Here is a 22,020-nt window from a genome sequence, read left to right as displayed (position 1 = left end):
CATTATGACCTGGTAAAGTTATTCTAGTAAAAATATTGTTCAAAGTATAATTCATAGTTTGGTTGAACAAGACTCATTATAGTCTTTAATATAATGAGAATAGAAAATTATTAAAAGTCTCCTTACCCTTTTCGTGATGTGTCCCGAGATTCAATAAGCCAACTTTAACATACTACTACTGTAAAGTTCTACCATACTCTTAATCCTGTTCTTTGACTGGATTCGCGACCAATATGGGATTCTTAACTCACGAGCTAAAGTTGTTGAATAAGTAAAGGCGTCAGTGTTTTTGTTTGAGAAATATAGTTCTCATACCATTAATTTCAAAACTAAAGACTTGACAGTAAAACACGAAATATACGTTTTTAGGTTTTCTGAAATAGATTTTTTTCTTTTTTTCGACGGATGACTGATTCACAATAGACACCAGCTAAAACAGTCCTTTGACCAGTGGCTAGATTCTTTCTTAGTAAACAAAGCTATATCCTTTCAGCCAGATCCTTCACTAAAATCCCGTCTACGAAATATGCACTCCTTTGACTTGATAAAACTTACAAACACTTTGAGCTATAACAGCAGCGGATTCTTTTCTGTAGAATAAGATAACTTAAGCAACTTTAAGGTACAGTATATACATCGGTTTTCAAACTTAATGTTTTTATTCCGCTTTTTCTTTATTTAATTGACCTTCTATTCCATCGAGTAGCAGGAAGTTTTTCGTTTACATACCTTTCTTTATTCTTTCCCCTCATATATATATATATATATATATGTATATATATATGTTTATATATATATATATATATATATATTTTATATATATACATATATATATAAATACATATATATATATATATATATATATACATATATATCCCTCCAGTCACGTTCAGCTCTCTCGTCCCTCGGTAGGGGGGAGAGAGAGAGAGTAGTCATTCCCTGGTGAGAAGGGGTGTGTGTACATGTGCATGTGTGTGCATATCTAGCTAAATATCTAGCCATAATATATGACGGGTCGCGCACACTAGTCCAATAAACAATTAATTTTCACTCCAGGTCTTGTGTTCTGCTCGGCCACATCTTTTTCAAAAGACCCTACAACCACACCAACAACCACCAGTACTACAACCCCGCCAAAAACCACTACTACTGCAACCACGCCAACAACCACCAGTACTACACCTACGCCAACAACCACCACTACTACAACCACACCAACAACCACCAGTACAACACCAACGCCAACAACCACCACTACTGAAACCACGCCAACAACCACCACTACTGAAACCGATACAACCACGACCACTGAGGCCCATAATACAACCACTGCCACGAGCACAACATCGAATACGACTGCCACAACCTCAACAACAGCTGCAGCAACCACCACAACTCCAATTCCAGAACAAAAGTATTATTACAACGTCACTGATGGAAGCGCTAAAAATAAGACCTGCATTTTGTTCAAAGGATCGTTTAACTTCAACATCACTTACGAGGCGAATTCAACTAAAGGAAAGACGGTAAGTGATATTTCTGGTGATATTCCATGATGATATTCCATTTTGATTTGGTTTAAAGAATGATACAAACCCCGACCACATTATATGAGATTTGCGAGTTTGTTTTCTATAAGCTGTTCTTCGTGCCATTAATCTAGCTACAAACACAGTCAAAATATTGGTCAAAATATTTTGTGAGAGAATTTTAGTGAAATTCAGTGTAAATTCATTTTTATTTTTTTCAGAGTAACAAGACAGTCAGCATAATTTCACCTGAGCACCCACAAATGGGATCAAAAGTCAATGGGTCCTGTGGGAAAGATCAGTACCTAACATTTGACTGGGACTCCCACAAAAATGACATCACTATGGACTTCTCTCTATCTCATGATGGCAAGACTTGGAGTGTTGGTGCCATTACAGCCACCATATTCATGGATCCTGAGACTTTCCCTGATGCTGTTGATGCTAGTAAGTTTTGAGTCTTTCGTCAGTAATCTTAAGAATACTGCCGTCTAGTCATATTTGTTTACTTCAAAGATTTTCTTCTTAATTGACCCGTGAATTAGGATAGTCACTAGATTTATGGTCCAGGGTCAAAGATGGGAATGAAGATCATGAAAATGTGCTGCCTGGTTTGATAAAAATAGGCCCTAGAAATGCTATAAATGAACAATACGTTTTTTAAATAATACTCCTAAGACCAGCATAAGCAACTGTTAGCATTTATCATACGATTCAACCAACGTTTCTTCTATATTGTCCAGAACTGGAGTCATGCGCATACGAACTTTTTTGGATGAAAAATGTGTATTAAATTCATTTTGTACTAATAAAGAAAATTGAATATGGAATATACTGGGTATTTGATGTTAAGTTATGCCGAAAACTGATAAAAGCTACCATAAATTGCCCTTGAGACTTCTTCAAGTAAAGAAAGTGTAAGCGGGTTGTCTGCAGATCAGTTGTCAGGTATCAGAAATGGCAGGTAAACCGGGTCAAGGGTGATGTTGGGTATGGGCAACAGAAACTCCTAAGTAAGTAGGTATTCCTTTAATACATTACGTTAGATTATTATATTAGGTTATATTACTTTGAATTGAGTTTTGGAATACTTCTAACCCCATTCTGAGGAGGCCCCTAGCGTTTATTTAAGAATATTTATACTGCTCACTTTAGAAATTACATTTTGAATCTGGTGGTTTGAGGCAATCGAAAAAGAAAAGTCGAATGCAATAAGGTAGCCTATAAATGTTATTTCTAAATAAATTTGAAGTTGCCTATATCCTCACATAATATTTGACAGCTTCAGATATATATTTCTGTGCCCATCTGTGAATTATGTGGCTTGGGATTTTACCGTTGCCAACACATTCTCCATTAAAAGAAATCTTTGTATTGCCTCCCCAGTTAAGTTAGATGGACGTCATATTTTCAATGTACCAGGTTACTAATGTTGTTAATGAATCTTGAGGATTTGGTAAGTGTTCACTGAGAGGTAATGTGTGTTGATTTGATTTTGAAATAGATATGGCTACACACACACACACACACACACACATATATATATATATATATATATAGCCATATCCATTTCAAAATCAAATCAACACACATTTGCTCTCAGTGAACTCCACCTACCAAATCATCAAGATTCATTAGCAACATTAGTAAACTGGTATATTGAAAATGTGACGTCCATTTAACTTAATTGGGTAGGCAATACAAAGCTTTGTTATATAGGCAGAATGTGAAGGCAACAGTAAAATCCCAAGCCACATGGATTCACAGATGGGCACAGAAATTTGGCATAACCAAATATGAAGTAAAAACGTGAACTAATCGCTTTCTTCTAATCATCATCCAACACAGATAAAACGCTGACCATCACGACCTACTTCAGTCTCGAACCCAATGACATCCCAGTCAACAACAGTTACAGTTGCATTTCCTCTTCGGAGAGTAACAACGTTACCGGTTCAATCGACAAAGTTGCATATGACTTAAAATTGACTGCAGTCTTGAACGAGGATTTTCAACTAGAGGCTTACAACTTGGTCGAACAAGGAAATTTCACCATAGGTTTGTGCCATGTCTCTTTAAGTTTTATAAGTGTTTTATTATCCCCTTTGAATTATGGTTAGGCCTACTATAGAATTCTAACTGCCCTAGATTCTTTTCTGACTGCACCCTCTCTGGATTAAAGAGGGAGGTTTGAATTTAGAGCTAAACAGGGCTGAAGAAGTTGGATAACTATGCCTCTGATAGGTAAAGGGGTCACATTAGAAGAAAATATGCAGAAAGTGATGCATGAGTGGAGTTAGCATTATACCACAAAATGCTGCAAGTGTTATCCCCCAGCGGAAACGGATTTCTGCTTAATTGCCGATAGAATAAAAATGTTTGTTAATGAATCTTTAACATTAAGCTATTTAAAAAGGAAAATTACTAAAGTAAATTTTTAATCTTTTTGTAAAAAAGCGGTTGTTTCCAGGGTAAAAGAAGTTTTTTATTTTTTTCATCGTCAAATGAATCATTGTTGGTTTCATTTTTAAATAGCAAACAAAGTAAATGATTACATGAATAATCAAAATCTATAAGAGTCTGAGTCACAATTTGAATGACATTCTGGGTACCAGTGCCAGACCACGTGGTTGATATTCATAACTATAATCAAGGCTCGAAATTATTATTATTATTATTATTATTATTATTATTATTATTATTATTATTATTATTATTATTATTAGCCAAGTTACAATCCTAGTTGGGAAAGTAGGATGCTACAAGCATTAGGGCTCCAACAGGGAAAGCAGCCCAATGAGGAGAGAAAATGGAGAAATAACGAATAATCTATAATGTATAAGAAATAACAGAAGTGACATGAAGTAAAACCAGCTTAATTTAAACCAGCATTTGAAAAGGGAAATGGTCCTAGGAGAGAATGATGATGAAGTATTGGTTTCAAAATTGCAAATTTTCTAGAGCCAAGATAGCGCAAGTTTTTTTTTTTTTTTTTTTTTTTTTTTTTACGTTATTTTGATGCCAATTTGTGATTAGTATTACATTAATCCAAACTTGAAATTCCTGAAATTATAATTTTGACTAAGATCAATTTTACGGCATGGTATTTATTTTAACAGGATTAACTTTTTTATTCTTTTTTATTACTCCTGATTCGACAATATCAGGATTTTTCAGATTATCTTAAGAATTTAGATTTTAGAATAAATATTCCATATGAAGTACATTTCTATGTAGCCTATATATTTCTACGTTAACTTTATATTGCATGCAATAGAGTATATGTTGAGCAATGGCTGCATTTTATTTAAGATAATAATGCAAGATTGACCATTTTTGTTTACGGAGTTTCCCGTAATTCCTTCCGTCATTAGGCTATTTTCCACCCCGTTGGAGCCCTTGGCCTTGTAGCATCCTGCTTTACCAACTAGGGTTGTATCTTAGCTAATAATAATAATAATAATAATAATAATAATAATAATAATAACAATAACAATAACAATAACAATAATAATAATAACAATAATAATAACTAACAATTTGTATGCTTGAAATGACGAATTGGATATCCTGAAATGCTCTGAATCGGTTTAAAATTAGCGTAATGGAATTACGATTCAAATGAGATTCTGATATTCTTATCATTTCTTACTTTCGATAATCAAAATTCCATGTATGTATCCTATCTGTCAAGTGTTTAGTAATCATTCATTAGCAGGAAAAAATAGAAATGAATTAAGCACGTGCCCCATTTCATATTTAATAACTACGTTTATCCTCCTAACTTGGCCCCTTAAAGTTTATTGATGTGTTGTTCTCAAATTGAAGGTAAGGGCTCTTATCTTTTCAGTGATATTATGAAGACTATTTTTCAGATTGTTTCATCTGATGAAGGGATTTTATCATAAGGAATAACATAGTGATTGATAATTGATATAATGTAATGCATGGACTCTTATCTTACAAAGTAGATTTTATGCAAACTATTAATTTTACTATGATCCCTCTGTTCATATATATATATATATATATATAGATAGATAGATAGATAGATAGATAGATAGATAGATAGATATACATACATTATATATTTGTGTATATATAATATATATGCATTATATACAGTATATATATATATATATATATGTATATATATATTTATATATATGTATATATATATATATATATATTTATATATGTATATATATATATATATATATATACATATATACAGGTATACTAGATTTCTAATTGGTCCACAAGTTTAACTCAGCATCTTCTCCAATCCCCAGCAACAAAGTGTGCAAGGAAAACATCTACAATCACCCCCATCATTGTAGGCTGTGTTCTCGCCGGTTTGGTCCTCATTGTAATCATTGTTTACGTGGTGGGTCGTCGACGAAGAAGAGATTCCAGTTACGAGTCGCTTTAGACACAGAGAACTTTGGTTGGGATTATTAGGGTCCTGCATTGATCCTTGAAAAGAAATTGAAAATATAGATATAAAGTGTTTTAAAAAGATTTTGTGAACTTTAAATTTGAAAAAAAAAAAAAAAAAAAAGAACGGTAGAAGAGTCACTCTGAAAATGGTGTAAGATGTGCTCAGAGAATAGGCTACTTAATTAGAGACTCGTGGGCTAAAAAGTCTATAATAAGGCTAAAAAGGCTAGAAATGTTGGAGATATACTGAGGAGGAAACTGGATAGTTCTTCGGGGGACTATGCAGAATTCATACTTCTCTTTCAATATTATTTTAATCTTCCTTTAGTCTTCAACTGCCTCGAGAAAGAGAGAGAAATTAGAGATTTGTATAATGTAATCCAGTAATTAACCTTTCAATTCAAGAAAAAAACATTAAAATAACCCCATTATAAAATGCTTTTCAATCATCCCTGAACCATGAAGAGTCATATAAAGTGAAGCTTCAAATTAATCTATAAGCCATTGTTTTCAATCGTCTTCCACTTTGCAGAAAGACAGGAAGGGATTTTATTACTATTGCTATTATTATCATTACTTGCTAAGCTACAAACCTAGTTGGAAAAGCAGAATGCTTTAAGCCCAGGGCCCCAACAGGGAAAATAGACCAGTGAGGAAAGGAAACAAGGAAAAATAAAATATTTTAAGAATAGCAACATGAAAATAAATAGTTCCTATATAAACTATAAAAGTAAAAAAAGACAAGAGGAAGCGAAATTAGATAGAATAGTGTGCACGAGTGTACCCTCAAGCAAGAGAACTCTAACCCAAGACAGTGGAAGACTATGGTACAGAAGCTATGACACTACCCAAGACGAGAGAACAATGGTTTGATTTTGGAGTGTCATTCTCCTAGAAGAGCTGCTTACCATAGCTAAAGAGTTTCATCTACTCATACCAAGAGGAAAGTATCCACTGAACAATTATAGTAGAGTAGTTAACCCAATGGGTGAAGAAGAAATGTTCAGTAATCCCAGTGTAGTCAGGTATATGAGGACAGACAAGAATCTGTAAAAAATAGGCCAGACTGCTCGGTGTATGTATAGGCAAAGGGAAAGTGAACAGTAATTGGAGAGAAGGGTCCAATTTATGGAGGGAAATCCCTTCCTTTTACTTTTGTACAATGAGTAGCAAAAGAATATTGGAACAGTTTCTAGGGCATTAGTTTTATAATCATGTGGACTTAACTAACGGTTTAATGAGAGTGAAAAGAGAGGATTAACATGATCTGATAACCACATGTCTTCAATTCCGTCCTCCTCCATGAATTATTCTCTCGTAAACGGAATGGGGAAGATATGATATATCATCTACTAATCCATTTGTTATTCCTTCCTCATTCATTAATTAATATTTCGTGAGAATACACAAAGAACTTTTAAATTATCTAATGATCCGATCTCTTTCAATCCTCCCTCAGCCACGAACTGTCCATCGACTGTGAACAGTATTATTCCCATAGTGGTGGGTTGCTGCCTCGGCGGCCTGGTGGTGATTGTGTTGATCGCTTACATTGTCAGCCACAAGAGAAGATCTGCTGGCTACGAATCGACAGCTTGAGGGAGATGATCCTCGAGGAGTAGCTTGATGTTTCATGGCAGTACGATACAATCTCGCGCACACTGTATGGCAAGACAGCGACAATGGTGGAAACTACAACACAATTACGTTGAGTGTGATTACACCCCGAAATGTATTACCTGAACATCCATAATCAGCACTCACATATCCATGACCTTGCACCTGCGTGAGAACACACACACAAACACACACAGACACACACACACACACATATATATATATATATATATCTATATCTATATCTATATATATATATATATATATCTATATCTATATCTATATATATATATATATATATCCAGTATATATATATATATATATATCCAGTATATATATATATATATATATCTATATATATATATATATATCCAGTATATATATATATATATATATAACTGTATGTTTGTGGATGGGCGCATGTGTGTATATCAAGTCAATTATTTGATTTCTAGCTTAAGCAAATCAACAGTTCAGCGTCGCCCTTTGATAATACTGTTGTTATTTTCCTTCTCCACAGTGATAGTAGTAATTTAATTACTTTGATCTACATTTCAGTACCAATTTATTATTTCTACTCTTGAAATTTTAAATTTTACCTCAAGACCCTGTGATATATATTCTATGATTTCTAATAATATATCGTTACTTTGTTTTTGTTTTGTTTGTTTCTTGTTAAAATGGCAGTTTTGCTCTGACTTTTGTGATTTATGCGCGAGGTGACATTTTTACTAATAAAAATACATTGTAAAAAGATGAAGGAATAAATATTATTATTATGGAAATAGTTTTTTCTAACCTGATAAAGGAAAATCTTTCCAATCGGATAGCAGAAAAAGAATATCGACCAATAATAGAACCAGTAACAAGCTTTAGAGACTCAGTGCAAGCAGTAATGAGACACAAAGGTTCCCAAATCAATAAGAGGCGAATAGAAAAATAGTAAATTACCTTCCATTATCTTTCAACGGTCGATTCAGAGGAGAGAAGCGGGAGTAGACAAAATACCAATGAATAATTGTCCGGATACATTACCAAATTCACGCTATTTGGTATAGAAGAGAGAGAGAGAGAGAGAGAGAGAGAGAGAGAGAGAGAGATACACACTACATGAATATTAAGAGAGACAATGAGGGAGAAAAGTTAACACACTCAGTGGATTAGCATTAACATAGAGAGAGAGAGAGAGAGAGAGAGAGAGAGAGAGAGAGAATTTACAGACAGTACATGAGTATTAAGCAAGGCAGTGAAGGAGAGAGATTAACACACACTATGGATTAGCATTAAAAGAGAGAGAGAGAGAGAGAGAGAGAGAGAGAGAGAGAGAAAGAGAGAGAGAGAGAGAGAGAGATTTTTACATACATGATTTCTCTAAGAGCATCTCCCTCTCTCCCTCTGTCTACCTCGCCATCTCTCTCCCTTTTATTGCAACACTGTCTTCTTAAACGCTTGTATACACCTGGAAGTGTCGGCACCATCGACTGGACATAAAATTGGGATTAGATGCAGAGAAAGGAGAAGACTGTCTCCGTAAATGCAATGCATTCTCTCTCTCTCTCTCTCTCTCTCTCTCTCTCTCTCTCTCTTTAATGCTAATCCATAGTGTGTGTTAATCTCTCTCCTTCACTACCTTGCCTAATACTCATGTACTGTCTGTAAAATCTCTCTCTCTCTCTCTCTCTCTCTCTCTCTCTCTCTTTTAATGCTAATCCATAGTGTGTGTTAATCTCTCTCCTTCACTACCTTGCCTAATACTCATGTACTGTCTGTAAAATCTCTCTCTCTCTCTCTCTCTCTCTCTCTCTCTCTCTCTCCTAAAGGACTTATGATCAAATCAGCAACTGAATTCGTATGGTTAGATAATCAGATGCAACCATGCCGAAATGTTAAGAAATAGGCAGTAATGAGAAAAACTGTTGCTTTCAAATATCAGTAGCTCTACAGAATAACGTTGTTTTGTTTTTTCTCTTTAAATATACAACAAACGAGATTGCACAACCTTGCTCAAACCGAAGACGTTATATAATCTATCTGTATATCCATCTATCTATACTCGTGTATATATATATATATATATATGTATATATGTACATATATACTGTATATATATATATATATATATATACACACAACATAAACGCATCTATATGTGTATTTGTTTGTATTGGGAGGCATATATTGTAATACATGTGTTGGTCATATGAAAAGATTCACCAAGAACACTTTTATAGTGAGGTTTATGATAAAAAAAAAGACTTACATAACTTTTCCAAGGTTGAAGCGTGAAACAATAAACTATAAGAACAAAATACATCCAGGTTCGAAACTCGTATGAAAATGGATTGTAAACAAAAAGAAAACAAAATTAAAACGAATTTTGGAATGCAACAGTTTAAGTAAGACTTGTATAACCTAGCAATGGTAGAAGTGCTTCATGCCGTACTAAAGGTCGTAGTAAGAAGTAAAAAAAGTAATAAAAAGTATAAAAATAAACCCCAAGGACGCCAAGAGACCTGTTCTTAGGCGTCTGTATTCTACCTTAGACAGGACTTCCACTGCCGTAGGCTCTAAGACGATGTTAATTGGTCATTTTTATTCTTAGTCGACTTCAGTGGAAATATTTTTGATCTCATTTGTATTGTTAAAGATATTCACGTTTAGATGGGATGGGATGTATGTTAGAATAGATTATTGTCACACACACATACACACACTTACATACACACGCCCACTTACACACACACACACGCGCACACACACATTATATATATATATATATATGTGTGTGTGTGTGTGTGTGTATAGTGAGAGATATGATATATATATATATATATATGTGTGTGTGTGTGTGTGTGTATATAGTGAGAGATAGGATATATATATATATATATATGTATATATAGTGAAAGAGATATCATATATGTATATATATATATATATAGTGAGAGATAGCATATATATATAGTGAAAGATAGCATATATATATATATACTGTATATAGTGAGAGAGATAGCATATATATATATATGCGTGTGTATATATATATATATATATAGATATATACACACGCACACACACACAGACATATATATATATATATATATACAATCGAATGTGCTGATTCTTCGGCGTGGCATATAGCCTACAATTATATAACATATTCTCAATGATTCGCATCAATGAAAATTTTAAAGCGTCTCTGTTTACCAAAATTCTCTTGTTAGATAATACCGTTATATAACAGCTGTGGCTAATAGTGTCACCAAGCGTAGTGTGTCCGATGCATGGTGGACGTGACGTATTATTGAATTACGTTTGGTTACGCAATGAACGTATTGCCTTGTTAGCGACAAGAAAATCATAAATTATTCCTCTGTTCCCCTGTACACAGTTGTAGGTATCAAGACTTTACCAGAGCTGTTCAATTAAGGCTTAAACTCGAGCATGTGCCATGTGTCCATTACCTTAAATAATGCTGCTTTTTACCTTGGATTACCTTAAAACTTTTTCAAATTTCCTCAAATCTTAAGCTAGTGAAACCGAAATTACCTTAGAATGACTTTGAAACCATGAAAATTACCTCAAACTAAGGGACTTACCTTAAAAGTTTAAACCCTGAAAAGACCGTCGTGTTTATTGTAAAATTCAGGCCACTAGTAATGACTCTCAACCTCTAGATTTTATCTAGGGACATTTTTCTTTGTAACCATAAAAGCTCAGGAATATTTTTGTATCTGTTAAGATATCATAAACCGATCCCAATATTGGTTTATTTACAAAATTAACCATAATATTAATCGTTAATGAAATATACAATAATCCTCCTAAGGATATATAAAGAAATGTAATTTGTTACACTTAAACCCAAGAGCTTCTAATGACTTTGGGAGTAATAATTGCTATGAAAACTATTATACAATATACTGTATGTTCGTGAGTGACTGCAAATCTCCTCATGTATAAAACACAATTACCTGTCAATACCGTCTGTGCGAGATTTTTCTAAAGCATCCTTTAAAAATGTTCTCCGGTCCATTAAACATTTTCATATCTTCATGCTATAAGTGCATTCGTCAATCCAAGTTCTCCATCACCTATATGACTAATGCAATGTCAGTTCTTCACTTGAGCTTTTCCATATTTTCCTTTATTTTCCATCTTCTCAAGTTCAGTCTCCGCTAAAGCGGTATTGCAAATGCTTTTTTTGCAATTTCTACCGATTTCGCCATGACGTCATTCGCTAATCTAAACAATGTGACAGTCTCATTCGTATTGAGAGCAAGGTTTGTTATCCGTATTATTGTGCGCTCGCACACACACACACACACATAATATATATATATATATATGAATATATATATATATACATATATATATATATATATATATATGTGTGTGTGTGTGTGTGTGTATGTATATATATGTATATATGTCCACTGTAGATATACATATATATGCATTTATGTATCTCTTCTAACTATATTGTGACATTTTAATATATTTCTTAAAATGGTCTGTAGAAGAAACTAAGGAAATCAGATTAATCACTATTTACACCAGTACGCATTAACCCTCATCTTGGTGCAAAGTGAAAGAAGAAATTCTCAGAGGCAGTTTATATAAAGATAGAGAAGTTGAATTTACGTTGACCTTGTTAAAAAATGATGTGGTTACTTCGGGAAAAGATAACCTACATTCAATTATTCATGTTATCATTTTCTTGACCCGATAAAAGTTTGACGTCTTGACCTAAAGCTTATGAATCTGTCTGGCCGAGTTGACCTTTTGATGATCGGTTTTAGAAGGGTGTTATCCACTATGTCGGTTCTCCATTGTCCCTCGGAAAAAATATATATTATTTCTTTGGTTTATGATGGCTGATTCCTGAATCTTTCCTGTGCAGATAGGCGCTCTTTAAAAGCAAATGTGGCTCACTCCAGTCGATATGATGACCTACATTTAGACAAAAGAATGAAAATCCTCAAATTTTCCAAGCCATATTTGACAGATCTTTTGCGATAAAATAATTTTTGGATATGTATATATATATATATATATATATTTATATTTACGTATATACATGTATATATATGCATATATACATATGTATATATATATATATATATACATATATATATATATATATATATTGGAATAATTCCTGCAAGGGAAAGGGTAATTATATATATATATATATATATACATTTCTAATATATATATATATATATACACATTTCTAATATATATATATATATGCGTGTGTGTGCGTATATATATATATATATACACACATATATATATATATATGCGTGTGTGTGCGTATATATATATATATATATACAGAGAGAGAGAGAGAGAGAGAGAGAGAGAGAGAGCAGATAAGAACTAGACTAGAGAGTTCATCAGTTGATCCCAAATTTCAACGACTGACATTATTCCTTTATCATTACCATTATTACCAGAGATGTATAATATTTGAAAAGGAAAAACTTGAATCCTAACCAATTTCTCGGGGGAGAATTCTGTACAAAAGGAAAATCAAATCAAAAGTTAAGCTCAACAAAAAGATCAGTACGATTGTACGTTACTCACTTTTCAGTGTCAGCAAACCCATACTGTTGAATAGTGTTCCTGGCGCCAAAGATTTGAGAGACTAACTCTACTCAATGCACTTTTGCCTGGACTCTTTTAAGTTTTCTAAGCTGTTTTCTTTGCAAGCGTGTATGTATTTTTACGTTGTCTGATTTGTTTACTTTTATTTTGATTATCCTATTTTCTTTATAAATTATACTTGCTTTGTTTTTCTCTTTAATCCTCATGTCGATATTTTAATCTGTGGTAGATTCATCATCAAGAGGCCATTGGTTAAATAATAATAATAATAATAATAATAATAATAATAATAATAATAATAATAATAATAATAATAATAATAATAATAACAACAATAATAATAATTTTAATAATAACAATAATAATAATAAATAAATAAATAAATAAATAAATAGATAAATAAACCGACTCTAAAATATAACCTCCTTGACGGAGGTAATAATAATAATAGTCAGCAGTGGTTATAAAGCCGTTTTAAAAAGAACCAGGATAGACACACCTCTTCCTGTATCATTATCGTTATCATTACTTGCTAAGTTACAACCCTAGTTAGAAAATCACAATGCTATAAGCCCAGGGGCCTCAACAGGGAAAATAGCCCAGTGAGGAAAGGAAAGTGTCCTTAAAACCCAACATCAAACCAAGCTTTGAATTTCACCAATCTTCCTTTGGGCAAATGCTACATACCGAAATCATTCAATAAGGGAATTAATCTTATTCGATTAACTCAATGATGATCTATTGAATAGCCCACATGACACAGCTCGCTGTCTTTCTGTTTCTTCCTTCGTAGGTAAGTCATAGTGTTATTTGCATTTCTTCCTCATTGTTTTATTTGGAACTGAGATATGAAAGGATATTTGGTTTCCCACTAGAAATGCAGCAAGCGTTCGCACAAAACCATAACACATCTTAAGGGTATTATCTTACATAGCAAAATGGAATGGAATACCAGTGTGTGGAGTTATGAGTAGCAAATAGGCTAGAGAAAAAAAAATGAGAAGATAAAGCTACTGGAAATGGAGATAGAGAAAGAAGCTCGACGTCTAGCAAGAAATTCTGCCAACATAATTTCATCATCATCTCCTCCTACGTCTATTGACACAAAGGGCATCGGTTAGATTTCGCCAGTCGTCTCTATCTACAGGTTTTAAATCAATGCTTCACCACTCATCATCTACTTCACGCTTCAGAGTCCTCAGCCATGTAGGACTGGGTCTTCCAACTCTTCTAGTTCCTTGTGGAGCCCAGTTGAAAGTTTGGTGAACTAATCTCACTTGGGGAGTGCAAAGAGCATGCCCAAACCATCTCCATCTACCCCTCACCATGATCTCGTCAACATATGGCACACGACTAATCTCTCTTATAATTTCATTTCTAATCCTGTCCTGCCATTTAACTCCCACTATTCATCTGAGGGCTTCGTTCTCAAATCTACAAAATCTGTTGGATATTGTTTCATTGTCATACCACGACTCTTGTCCATACAGTAACACCGATCTCACTAAACTGACATATAGCCTGATTTTTTATGTAATTTCAGACGATTTGATTTCCGAATTTTACTCATCCTAACGATTGTCTGATTTCCTTTTTTCAATCTTTCATTAAACTCAAATTCTGAAGATCCTGTATTAGAGATCATACTTCCTAAATATTTAGATGATTCCACCTCATTTATCCTTTCTCCTTCCAATGATATTTCATCTTCCACTGCATACTCCGTTCTCATCATCTCTGTCTTTCATCTATTTATCTAGAGCCCAACCTCATGTGATATTTCATGCATTCTGGTAAGCAAGCATTGCAAATCCTGAGGTGTTAGGCTAATAAGGACAGCGTCATCGGCATACTCTAGATCAGCTAATTTCCTGTCACGGTGTGACAATTAAAGCTCCATTAATCTCATGACAACAATGTCCTTCTTCCGTCCGCCTACAGATAATTCAATGGACTGCACCGGGACGACAGCTATTTTGGAATCGGAATGTCCCTTCGCTATCTGGGAGCTTATTGTTAGAAAGTGCTTCAGCACCGTTAGTTCATCGCAAAAGGAGGCTGGCTCTTCGAAAGCGCTTACTTGACTCCACCTCGCAATACTCTCAGATATTTGTTTATGTAATGTTTACTTATTCCATCTATAAGTAACGTTTAAAACGCTTCTAGAAGACTAAAATTACTGCCAGATCTTTCCTCAGAATGCATCTATAGCGTTTGAAACGCTTCCAGCAGACTAAAATTACTACTAGATCTTTGCTCATAATGCATCTATAACGTTTAGAACACTGGGCTTGTGCATTCGTGCATAACTGCATTTTATTGTTTAACCTAATAACATGATCTCAAAACGATGTCAATGGGTTTAAATTCAATTTTGGGAAATGACGTTATTAAAAGACAAACAATATCAATAATTTTTGGGGCAGGACTACGACTATCTCGGCGTCCAGAGCTGAATGGGGCTATTTGTCTGAATGGTGGAGCATGTGGTTCGTATTTGCTAGGTCACCGGATCACTGCCGGCCTTACCAGCTTGGGTAGAGGAAAACAGGGGTGGGTTAAAACAACATATTTCCTTGGGGTTTCACCAACTCCAAAATTAAAAAGTACGAATAATAATAAGAATACATTCAGATCTCCCTGGACAATTCTATCCTGTTCGTAATACTAGGCAGGCAGTTAATTCTAATAGCCAGGCCTTCTCCATCCTGAGGCTCAATACTACACAGTATTATAGAAGTTTTATTCCAGCTGTTACCAAGTTGTGGAATGATCTTCCTAATCGGGTAGTTGAATCAGTAGAACTTCAAAAGTTCAAAGTAGAAGCAAATGTTTTTATGTTGACCAGGCTGACATGAGTCTTTTTATAGTTTATATATGACATATCTGTTTTGACGTTACTGTTTTTAGAATGATTTATTGTTAATTCATTCTCATCATTTATTTATTTCCTTTCCTCACTGGGCTATTTTTCCCTATTGGAGCCCTTGGGCTTATAGCATCTTGCTTTTTCAACTAGGGTTGTAGTTTGGCTAGTGATAATAATAATAATAATAATAATAATAATAATAATAATAATAATGATAATAATAATAATAAAAATAATAATAATAATAATTCCAGCACAAAGGAAATAATAATAATAATAATAATAATAATAATAATAATAATAATAATAATAATAATAATAATAATAATAATTATAATAATAATAATAATAATAATAATAATAGAAAGAATTATGATTTCCAGCACAATGGGGAATGTTGCAGTGCAATAACCTTTAGGGGAAACGTGGCTGCACATTTTATCACATTTAGTTCAGCTGGTTATCATTGTTATTAAACAAGTTGCCAATTGATGATTTATAATCCAAGAACGAGCATATGAGTCATTTGCGTTGTTATTGAACTTTCGTATAGCTTTGCAATTATTATTCTATGTATAAAACATCTTACAAGTGTTTTCTGTGTTAATCGAAATTATCATTATTATTAGTGCTTTTTATTATCATTATTAATAGTTTTAGTAACAGTATTAGTAGAATCCGTTCCATCTTATTGCCTTGGTGTTAATTCATATTGTTGGTAAAATATATATATATATATATATATAATATATATATATATATATATATAATATATATATATATATATATACGCAGTATATATATATATATATATGTATATATATATATATATATATGTATGTGTGTATATGTATATATAAACTGTATATATGTGTATATATACACATTTATATACATATATACAGTATCTATAATATATATATATATATATATATGTGTGTGTGTGTGTGTGTGTGTGTATGTATATTGTACATATAAATTTATTTACTTATATAAATATTCATATATACATATATGTATATATGTGTGTGTGATTCCGTGGGTCGATCTTAGCCTGCCATCACCATTAACCCCACTTGCTCAAAAACTGGAAATTTATTCCTTTTTCAAAGGTTTAGAGTTTAAAGGTCGCTCACGATTGACAGAGGCAAGGGACAGTGACAATGCCCTAGAGACTAACCGTATATGAATATGATCAACGTCCAAGCCCCTCTCCACACAAGCTAGGACCAAGGAGGGCCAGACAATGACTGCTGTTCACTCAGCCGGTAGACCTATAGGATCCCCCAAACCCCTATCCTTAGCTTACAAAGATTGTGATGCTGCAGTCACTACAAGAAACTATCGAGCTTGAGCGGGTCTTGAACCCCAGTCCAGCAGATCGCAAGGTATGGACGTTTCTAATAGGCTATTACAACCATTTTCTCCCTTTGAACTCAAAATTTCCTTTAATAATTTTCAATTAAATTTTCTTCCTCTATGGAGATCCACGTTTTTCAAAAATAAAAATCTGAAAAAATTATCAATGCACGTCAATGAAATTTTTTGAACATGTGGGCCATGGAATCTTGTTGACATGAAAGGGTTGCTTAGAAATAGAAATGTATATGGAAATGTTTTCATTTTTTCCTTTTCAAACAGAAACTACCTCACGCCAACTATTTCACGCTAACCAAAATACTAATTAATCCCTTAAGTATTTGCGAAGGTATGCACCTTGTGAATACTGTATCTTCCAAGTCAAGATTTTTTTTCTATTATTATTATTAACGTCAACTCATTAGCCTACAACAGTCAACGTTATGTAATCATAACTGCAATCTTATCAACGTACTCATGAAATGCCAAGTGCCAAGCAAAAGACAAAAGAAGCTTGGTAACATCCGAAATTCCCTATTATTTTTCATTGAATACCTTTGCTCTAGTAACGTGACCACTTGAAAACTAATTAACCGGACGGACCTCCACCAAACCCACCCACCCCACCCCCCCCCCAAAAAAAAAAAACGTGCTTCTTCTTCTTCTTCTTCTTCGTATTATTATTATTATTATTATTATTATTATTATTAGCCACATTACAGCCTGGATGGAAAAGCAGAATGCTAAAAGACCAACGGCTCCAATGGGGAAAGCAGCCCAATGAGAAATAACAATGAAAAAGCAAATAAACTATATATATATATATATATATATGTGTGTGTGTGTGTGTGTGTGTGTGTTTGTGTGTGTAACAAACAACGTTAAAATAGACCAGTCATAAACTATAAAAACGAGACTATGTTGACCTGGTCTACAGAAAACATTAGCAACAAGTTTGAACTTCTGAAGTTCCACCGATTCAACTGCCTAAGTAGGTAGATCGTCCCATTATCTGGTCACAGCTGAAATAAAACTTCTAGATACCGTACTAGATTACTGAGTAATATTATGCCTTATGATGGTGAAGGCAAGACAATTAACTGCATACCTAGTACTACGTACAGGATGTTACAATCTGGGAAGATTTGAGATTCTATACAACAAATTAAGATGAGAACCGGCAGCTGAAGACCAGACAGGAGGACAATACTCGAAACACCGTAGAATGAAAGAATTGAACCATATCTTCAGGATAGACTGGTCTCAATCAAGAATCACACCTAGAATTTTAAATGAGTTGTATAAAGTTAAGGAGACATTGTCATTGCAAAGAATTGGATGCGTAGGTGTTACTGTCCTCGACCTACTTACATTCATGCGTTGAACTTTGTTAAGGTTTAACTCCATGCTCTATAATTTGCACCACGCAGTAATTCTATGTGGATCTCTTTTACGGGATTCAGCAACCGTATGTCTACATTGAGGAAATAGAATTGATGCAAAGAGAGTGGCATCCTCTACATATGCAACGAGCTTGTTTTTAAGGCCAAACCACATAAACGCATGTATTATGAAGATTAATGGGCCAACAACACTTCCCTGAGGAACACCAGATAATTAAATTCCTATGGTCACTATGGTGCCTATCAACAACTACCCGCCATAGTCTATTACTTAAAAATTTAATAATGATGTGAAGAAGAGACCCGCCCATACCCATCTGTTCAAGTTTGAAAACAAAGACCAATTATACGAAGTACCTGACCACAATGAAGGGATTTCTGTACAGCTTTAGAGATTGTCAGAAGGGCATCACATGCTCTATATCCTTGTGAAAGCAAACCTGCAAACTACAAAAGAAATTATTGCCTTCAGCACACCTATTTAAACGTTTTGCCAAAAGGCGTTAGAAAATTTAGATAATATGGGAGTAATGGCATTTGGCGGTAATCAGCATACTCTTTCCAAAAAATGTAAGACAGGGTATGAACGACACGGAATACGAAAATGGAAGGAATAATGGCTATAAAGCAATGCTTATTATGATGAATTGGATAGTTTTATGATAAACTATCTCAAATACTGCTGAGCATTTCGGCCAAGCTCATTTTGGCTACCCTTCAGACAATTTTTCTTATCTTGACCTGATAAGAAATGAAAGCGCTGCATTTCCTCTATAAACAAGTCTCTAATCCACTTTTGTAAACCGAAATACCGGAAACGCGGCAAACGCCCCTAACAGTTAGACTTGGCGTTGGTTCTCAACTTTAACTTCGAAAACAAAACTAGAACTAAGACAAGCATCAGAGAAGAGTCGGAAAGATCCTTGTAGGAGTTGTTAATAAGTAAAATAATTAGAAGTGGAGGAAAAGATGAAAAAAGTAAAGGATTTGATTTCAGAATAAAAAAAAATTATATATATGGTCTTCTTTATTGATATCATTATCACAGTTGTTGATGTTCCTGTTACGTAAGATGTGAGCTGGATTGACTTATAAGTAGAACAAAAACGTGGAATTCAGTCAGATTAAATCCTGGCATCAAGGTTATATTCAGTATAGACCTTATGTAGACTATTGGCTTCAGGCATGAATTAATTACAGTTTCATGAGAACAACTGTTTCAACGAATGAAGTAAAAGTGAGTCATTTAAAAAGAATAGTTTGGATAAGCGTCAAGAAAAAGAACTCTTGACGAGTTCATTTCTAAAAATACCACCAAGAATAGAATCAGTGACACTATCAAGCAGAACAGATTCAATATGACTGTATTCTCAAAAAATAGATTCAGTGGCAGAATCCATGCAATTCCATTTGAACTAAAATCAAAATGGTTTGGACAAAAAGCTTCAATTATATATTCAATACAACTTAATTAGGGCAAATAGCATCATGTAAAGAATCAGCGATGGCGTAAACTGATGGACTAACGCACGCTCATCCCCATTGCTGACCTTTTGAACAATGAAACAACAATTCTTTTCTGAAAGAAATATGACACGAATGATATGAATGTCACTGTGAGAGAGAGAGAGAGAGAGAGAGAGAGAGAGAGAGAGAGAGAGACCTGTACACAGGTGCAAATTCCATGGCAGGTAATGATTCCACCGACTCGCTTTTTCATTTTATGAACACATCAAAGAAACGTTTTCATCCCCATTATTATGTTGTTTTGTAACTATTTATCAGACGTTCTCCTATTTCTCTGTCCTTTGACGCATTTTATGCCATATTAATATCACAGAGACATTCTTCCACTATTTCTGTTTTGCATCTATTTCAAGATCTATTTTTCGCGTCTGACAAAATTGTATGAATTCAGTTGAAGATAAATATAGGTTGTTATTGTTTCTTTCTTTTAATGGGGTCAGAGTGTTCACCTGCATTAATCTTCTAGCGGACGGGTTCGTTTGGGTCATCGTGTTAACGTGTGGCAATATAGGCCAGTGTGTGTGCTAGCATTGTGCTTGCAAGTATGCTAGTAGGTGTGTATGTCACTGCTATGTGTGTATACACGCAAGCACATACACAAACGCATATGTATATATATATATATATATACATATACACACACACACACACATATATATATATATATATCATATAGTATGTATAAATTTTTTATATGTATATATATATATATATATATATTTATATATATATATATATATATATATATTTATTTATTTATTTATCTATCTATCTATCCATCTATATATATATATATATATATGTATATATATATACTGTATATATATACATATATATATATATATATATACATATATACACTAGTGTACCCGAGCCGTCAAAATGACTTCTAGATATTTAGATAGATATACACACACAGGCAAGAACACACAAAGATTCTGCCCTTCCTATCCCCAAAGTCTAAAGAAGATCTTGCCTATCCCCCTCCCCCTTTCGAAACTACAAACCGCTGGTTCGTCAATTTGTAGAAGAGTTTAGTTCCTGAGCATATCCCTCTCACCATGGTTTATATATATATATATATATATATATATTTATATATATATACATATATAAATATATATATATATATATATATGTATATATATATATATATATATATACACACATATATACATATATATTTATATATATATATGTATATATATAATATAATATAATATATATATATATATATATATACACACTTAACCAGACACTCCTCTCAATTATATAGGGGATAGGTGTGTGCATGTGTGTGTTTGAATATGCATATGAAAACAGATATAAATGTCAGGTCAGTGCCGAACTTATGGCCATACTGTAGTTTCGTCAGTGTAATCTCGATTTACGAACTTTTCCTGACATAATGTCAGTTTGGGTTTACTTTTAAGGTTCTGACAGTTGTGTTATACTTATAGCTTTGCTCTTAATTGAAAAATAGAATTTAAAGTTATAAGTGTATTAACAAAACTCTTTAAGCAATGACATTACAAACAAAAAATTCATTGAATATTTACAAAATACTAAGCCCCTTTGAATGTTTGTTTCTATGAAGAAACAGTATAGTATAATATATATATATATATATATATATATGTATATATATATATATATATATATA

At 33.4% G+C, this 22,020-nt stretch overlaps 1 protein-coding gene across 2 annotated transcripts in view; it reads left to right on the top strand.

Annotated features, from left to right (window-relative positions):
- Nucleotides 1–7,797, top strand: part of LOC137652341 (macrosialin-like) — a 27,446-nt gene extending 19,649 nt beyond the window's left edge. The window contains exons 2-5 of one of the 2 annotated variants that reach the window (XM_068385691.1): nucleotides 1,057–1,526; nucleotides 1,751–1,976; nucleotides 3,378–3,587; nucleotides 7,429–7,797. In XM_068385691.1, the coding sequence (XP_068241792.1) occupies nucleotides 1,057–1,526; nucleotides 1,751–1,976; nucleotides 3,378–3,587; nucleotides 7,429–7,568 (1,046 nt within the window). In that variant the 3' untranslated portion in view covers nucleotides 7,569–7,797. Of the gene's footprint in view, nucleotides 1–1,056; nucleotides 1,527–1,750; nucleotides 1,977–3,377; nucleotides 3,588–5,821; nucleotides 6,094–7,428 lie in introns of those variants that run through there. The other variant, XM_068385692.1, reaches the window with a different exon arrangement.
- The last annotated feature ends 14,223 nt before the right edge of the window (nucleotides 7,798–22,020 follow it).

This window comes from Palaemon carinicauda, chromosome 13, assembly GCF_036898095.1.
Source record: "Palaemon carinicauda isolate YSFRI2023 chromosome 13, ASM3689809v2, whole genome shotgun sequence".
Taxonomy (NCBI): Eukaryota; Metazoa; Arthropoda; class Malacostraca; order Decapoda; family Palaemonidae; genus Palaemon; species Palaemon carinicauda.
The sequence above is the reverse complement of the archived record's forward strand: the minus strand, read 5'-3'. Positions and strand labels throughout refer to the sequence as shown.